The following is a 6,350-nucleotide window of genomic DNA, read 5'->3' as shown; positions in this document are numbered from 1 at the left end:
ACAGTGTTCGACTGGGACACGAGCAAGAGGAAAGAGGCAGGTCTGACTAGCGGGCCCGGATGGTCAGCGGGCAGGAGGAAAACGCGCGGTCAGCGAGAGCGGCTGGGCGCGCGACTGGGCCGGTGAAACCTGGCTTCGGCCCAAGCAGAGAAGAGCGTGGGCCGGCGCTGGAGCGGGCCAAGCGAAGCACTACGGGGAGAGAGGGGCGCAGGCCGGCGCGGGGAAGAGGTGGGCCGTGGCAGCAGCAGGCCTACGGGCCGGAAGAGGAAGGAGAAAGAATTTGCCTCTCTTTTTTTCCAATTTCATTCCAAAGCAATTTTGAAGACAAAATTCAAATCAAGTTCAAATTTGAGTTCAAACCAAACCATTCCAAAAATTTATACGCAGCAGCATGAATGCACATTCAATTGTTGTTAACCTATATTAAATTTTAATTTGATAAACTTTATTATTCTTCCAAAACTTAAATGCTCACAAAAATGCTTAGTAAATCAATTTTGCTCTAGTTTCAATTGTTGTAAAATTTAGGGTGTTACAGAGAGGGGGCGGGCGGATCTGGGGAGGGAGGAGGAGAGAGGGACGCGGGCGGATCCGGTTAATTAGGTAGGTTTTTTTCTTTGCCGAGTGTCCTAGATCTGGGCACTCGGCAAAGTTTTTTTTTCATTTTTTTCTTCTCCTTCTTTCCTAGAAAAAAGATTTTTATTTCTTTGCCGAGTGCAAAAAAGAAAACACTCGGCAAACCTCCTCTTTGTCGAGTGTTTTTTTTTGACACTCGACAAACCTCCTCTTTGCCGAATGTTTTTTTTTTGCCGAGTGTTTTTAGTGCAGCACTCGGCAAAGAACTTGTTCGCCGAGTGCCCGAGGGAATACACTCGGCAAACCTAAAAACACTCTGCAAATTTGACGTTTCTGGTAGTGAAATGTGTACTCTACAGTGGTGCAGCTGATTTCATCACATATGTCCACTAGGCTGGTGTTTCCTCAAAATTTCATTAAACAAAACTCTTTTTTCTATCGCACCTCTTTGGTTCATTCAACACTTTCATAGCCAAACAACCACAAAACATGGGGCAAGTAATCCAGATCCATATTTCAAATGAACGAGTCCACAAACCAGATACTTGTAACGTAGAGACCAGAAACATACCTCTGCAGATCAACTTATTGCTGCCTTCTTAATTAAATGCTTCATCTGTTATTATTTTGAAAATCAAACAACTAGATGCCACCAACGTCAGACATGTCATCAATGGGCAACCAGTTTTTTACGGTGTTCAAAACCAGGACATAACCATTATTGTGTCTTATACTATATTGATGAGTAATGAAACTGATGGTCTAAATCCGTGACAACAGTTTAATTGTATCATGTAAACTAAATTATCATTGATGTCCATGAGAAATATAGTATTGGTATGGGGACAATAAGAATCGTTTGAGTTTCTTTGTATTATTCAATTGCTTGCTACATGTGCACTCACTTGCCGCCCTCGCTCTCTCCCTCTCTCTCCGCGCGCGTGTCAGTGTCTAGCTCATATTATTGGCTGCAGTTTGAACATTTGACATCACAATATTCGTTTCTGTATTGTCGCAAAAAAAATTCGTTTCTGCACGCTACTGAAATCCTAATGTTCTCCACTTCAGTGTTAGGGTGAAGACATCACATTACCAAGCAGCTGCAATTTAATGGCCTTTGCAATCTGACCATTGGTTACATCAGAAAAGGGTGAACTCCAGGCTGTTTGAACGAACTCCTATTTTCTCGGCTTGCTTTGGGGAAACACACTGTTACAAAAGAATAAATTGGTTCACTCACTCAATACAGCTTATATTTACAACCAATTTTTTTTAATATAACTAAATTTGTATTCTATAGTGGTGTAGCTGATATCATCTCATAGTATGCTGCTCCCGGCCGTGTATATAAGTACTGGGCATCCCTTCATTCTGGAACACACACCGCTGGTTTGCTTTCTTAGCTGTGCAAACTACTAGTAGGTAGCCATGGCCTTGTTCACAAGAGCTCCTCTCCTTTGCGCGGCCTTTTTCGCAATAGCTCCTCTCCTTATTTGCGCGCTAGTTGAAGATGAGATGAATATCCCCCTATACATCCATCAGGTGTCGAGTGGAGCAGGCACAAACCAAGCAGTAGTGGTACAAGGATCTAGTGATAGCTTCGGTACGACTGCTGTTACTGATTGGCCTGTACTCGACGGGCCACCAGCAGATCCAAGTGCAAAAGTCGTCGGGCGTGCTCGGGGCTTCCATATGTTGGCAAGTCCTCAAGCTGAGTACAGCTGGTTCACGGCCATGAACTTAGTGTTCAAAGACGAGAGGTAAGAATCGTCTATCACAAGCAAAAACACATATATACTATATATATGTACCTGTGCGTAGTTTCGGCATGCATGATGTTTCTTCACAAGCAAAGGCCGGAATGTGACAAAGCTATGTTCCTTACGTGGTACTTGTTTTGAAACCATAATGCAGTAGGTACAACGGGTCGACACTTGCTGTGATAGGGACTATTCCGTTTTCTAATGAATGGAGTATTGTCGGTGGGACCGGAGCACTTAGTATGGCACGTGGTATTGTCAAGTACACTGTTGATCCGAGCGCATCCATCAACGGCAAGAGGCTTTATAAAATACTTGTTCATGTGGTAAGTAGCATACCATCTTCTCGTCATGATTATTTGTTCATATTAAGTCTACTCTCCATAATATTTTTTCTTAATACGAGTTCTTATATTTCTATATCCAACAATGGTCCATTGGTATATTAACTATTGCTACTTTTGACATTTTTTGGGTTTTGTTGTATTTATTGTTATATACTCCTCAGTGCCTAGAGCCACAATTATCCTTTTTCGCTATTTGGCAGTTTATATATAAATTGTACATACAGTGAGAACTGCCGCTGAGCACATTCCTCCTCGCCTAGGCATATTTTTTTCTTAATTTTATTTATTGTCTCGTCACCACGGCAGGTCTCCTCGCCTGTTTTTATTTTCTGTTTCGCGTGCTAACCAAAACAATGCTAACAATATTCTTCACGACAAAACAATGCTAATAAACTCTGTTCGCTTGTGCTATTCAGCCGCCTTTAATCCGTACAAATCAGCCGTGGAGCAGTGTCTCTCTCCCACAACAAACCAGCCGTTCAAATCAGCAGAAGCCGATTTAATACGAGCCGAACATACTAGTGTTTCAATTACTTATTTAAATCTTACCATCCACAAATCCACCTGATATATATGTTCACATGCATGCATGCATGGAATCTTTTTATTATTTAATTTTTTAAATGCAATATCTCCTAAACCATAAGTTCAGAGTTCCCAAAATAGATTTTTTTATTCATAAAAAATTAAAAAAAGATTTCAAAATCTTGAAGTTTCACGTCATGTAACTTATTAATTGCAACATGCATTGCTACCCTACTACAAGTTGGTTTAGTGTATAGTTGTAAATATTATGGTATATATACGGAAGCAACATATAAACAACTATACATCGTACAGAAAATGTAGCGGCAACACGGATTACCACTCAATTGCAACTTGGTTTAGTGTGTAGTTAAAAATACTATGGTATACATAAACAACTACAAATTGCACACAAAGTGTAGTCGCAACATGGATTACTACTCAATTACACAAACTGATTTATTTTATAGTAAATACTATATATGGTACACACAATAACACATTTTTGCCACATGGATTACTACTCCATTACAACATGATTTGGTGTATAGTTGTACCACAAAAATACAATGGTATACATAACCAACACATTAAAAAATTGCACGAGCACAAGGTTTAAGTTGCCACTTGGATTACTACTCAATTATAATTTGGTTTAGAGTGTAGTTGAAACACAAAATACTATGCTATACACAAGTAACACATAGACTGAAACAACTACACATTACAATTTGATTACTACCAAAGTATTTTGCATTACAACTAAGTAGTAATTGAGCAGTAATCCATGTTGCAAGTGGTTATTATTGTAAATTGCAACTGTGTTACATGAAGTGCAACTGCAGGTTCTTTATACACTTTTTAAAAGAAAAAGTGCATCGAAACATAGCCTTCATGGATATCACTTTGTTTAGCACATTGTTTCCAATAATAATCTCCGTACTATTTAGAAAATGGACTTACGGGTTAGGAGATATTGTGTTTTGATAATTTGAATCATGACAATATTCTTCGCATGCATCTGTGTCAAGTGGGTTGTGTGGAGGGTTGAGCTTAAATAGTTATCTAAATCACTAGGTATAGTTGCTTTGGTTTTGGTGGGAGGCATTACGTTATGAAGGATGTGAGCACCAAACGCAAAGTCAATGCGCAGATACAAAAAAATAATTATGTGTGTGTGTGGGGGGGGGGGGGGGGGGGGGGTTCTATATATCCTACCTCAAGATTATTTGTATTATCTTTTAAAAAGAAAACCATGGATGCAACTCCCCTCTTATAGCATTGTTGAATTATTAAAGGGAATGGCACATAAATTCCATTTTAGTATTAACTTGTGTTTATACCATTATGACTTGCTCTTGGTAATAGCTAATATGTACTTTAGGTGAAGCTTTATTATAGTTTCATCCAATTATTTATTTTCCTAATTCCTGGTATTATGACTTAAAGGCATTATGCAGTTATTATGTTGTGATATACTTTTTAGTATTGTATCTGGGAAAATAAAGCTCTAGAAGAAAACACTTTTTAGATTGCTGAATGTTCTGCACACTTTATGCAGGTTTGTGTTAACACTGGTTGTAATTGTAACACAAAGACGAGTGAGCCTATTGTGAAGAATTAGACAACTTCATGCATGCTTGATGAGATGACCACCACGGTTGATCTACAATCCTTTTGTTGTTTGTTTCCCAAAATAAAGAATCTGGGTCATTGACTCTATTCTGCGGGTCCAGTGTTGTACCTTGCATTTTGTTCTATCAGTAATTTTAATATGTATTTCCACTCATTTTGTTCCATCTTATCATTAATAAAGCAGTACTGTTAAGCCAAAAAATAATGTGAAAATTATGTTCTTGCCCCTGTCCAGTACTCAAATTGTGATTTTGCTCCCTGTTTTTTTAACTTTGTGTTTTCACCCTTGCTATTTTGATATGAATGAACTGTTTGCCCCTGCTTTAGACGTCTGTCAGATGGACATGGATTAAACGAATTAAAAAAATTCCAAATCTGAAAAGCAAAGGCGAATGACCACACTGCCCCTTATCCTTATCGTTAGGCTCCTCGTCAGCCATACAGAAGCTGCATCCCGCATCTGTTGCGGGTGAGGGCGCATGATGCATCGGCGGCGGCTGCATCCGCGTGCCGGCGCGGGGCGGGGCTGTCTCCAGGGCAGTCAGCTCGCCCATGGGTCGGCGGCAGCGCCCGCACATGGCCTCTACGGGGCGCAGCTCGCCCGCAGATCCTAGCCGCGAGTCATCCTCTTCTGGGACCCCGGTGCTGGTGGTGGGCGGCAGCATGCAGGCCTCCAAGATATCTCAGGGCACGGTCGCCAGCATCGGAGGCCTCCTCTTCCTTGGGTTCTCTCTTTCGTCGTATTTCTACCGGCCATTGTAGTTTTTTTAGACCAAAGGCTGTTAGTCCTGCTTATATTGAAAGCAAGATAGTAACTGCTGGGAGTACCAGCTTACATCGAAAGCGTTTTCAGAGAAACAAACAAAAGCACCTCTCAAACCTCTCGAGAACTAAGGGAGCTGATAACAGCAAAAGAGCAAACTAGAAAAAAGCAAAGACAGACAGTTCTAGACACAAAAGCAAATTTAACAATTGATCTTCAGGGTGCTCTGTCGCCATCTTCAAATCACCAGGCTTTTAGTCCCACCTGCAGCTTCAAAATCAAATCCTCCATCAATGGCTTGTCCTTCTCCTTCTGCGTCTTCATCCACGGTATCAGGAACCCGACAACAGCAGCTAGAATGATGAATGCAAAATTGTTATCTCTCACCACCTCTCCAATACCCATCACCTCTTGATAGTTAGTGACTGAAATTGGTCCTTCAAACCATCTCAAGCTCACTCTTACCCAAACCCAGATTACCTGTGCAGTGTTACAGTCAAGGTAATAAATAGCGTATAGCGGGTTGGTAGTGGATTGGCTTCGAGGTAGCGGATTGCGGATAGCGGGCGATATTGTGGATGATAAGTTCCAATAGTGGTACTTGATAATCTCACATAATTTTAAATACATATATCATAAATAATGAGTATAAATAGACATTTAATTGCACTCAAAGAACTGATGTCTCACATATTTAAATTAATAAAACAAACATGGTGTTCCACGCATTAAATTATCACATTA

At 40.4% G+C, this 6,350-nt stretch overlaps 1 protein-coding gene across 1 annotated transcript; it reads left to right on the top strand.

Moving 5' to 3' along the window:
• The first annotated feature begins 1,960 nt into the window (after positions 1-1,960).
• On the top strand, positions 1,961-5,014 carry LOC136481710 (pterocarpan synthase 1-like). Its single transcript, XM_066479027.1, has 3 exons — positions 1,961-2,336; positions 2,491-2,662; positions 4,770-5,014. Exons 1-3 carry the CDS (start codon positions 2,005-2,007, stop codon positions 4,830-4,832), a joined length of 567 nt encoding a protein of 188 aa, XP_066335124.1. The 5' UTR covers positions 1,961-2,004; the 3' UTR covers positions 4,833-5,014.
• Positions 5,015-6,350: the final 1,336 nt, after the last annotated feature.

This window comes from Miscanthus floridulus, chromosome 9 (genome assembly GCF_019320115.1).
Source record: "Miscanthus floridulus cultivar M001 chromosome 9, ASM1932011v1, whole genome shotgun sequence".
NCBI lineage: Eukaryota > Viridiplantae > Streptophyta > Magnoliopsida > Poales > Poaceae > Miscanthus > Miscanthus floridulus.
This window is presented reverse-complemented; position numbering and strand designations above follow the sequence as displayed.

Coding starts and splice junctions, on each gene's coding strand:
- LOC136481710 (XM_066479027.1), top strand. CDS start 2,005: ATGGCCTTGTTCACAAGAGCTCCTCTCCTTTGCGCGGCCTTTTTCGCA. Junction 2,337..2,490: donor TTAGTGTTCAAAGACGAGAG/GTAAGAATCGTC, acceptor ACCATAATGCAG/TAGGTACAACGGGTCGACAC. Junction 2,663..4,769: donor ATAAAATACTTGTTCATGTG/GTAAGTAGCATA, acceptor CACTTTATGCAG/GTTTGTGTTAACACTGGTTG.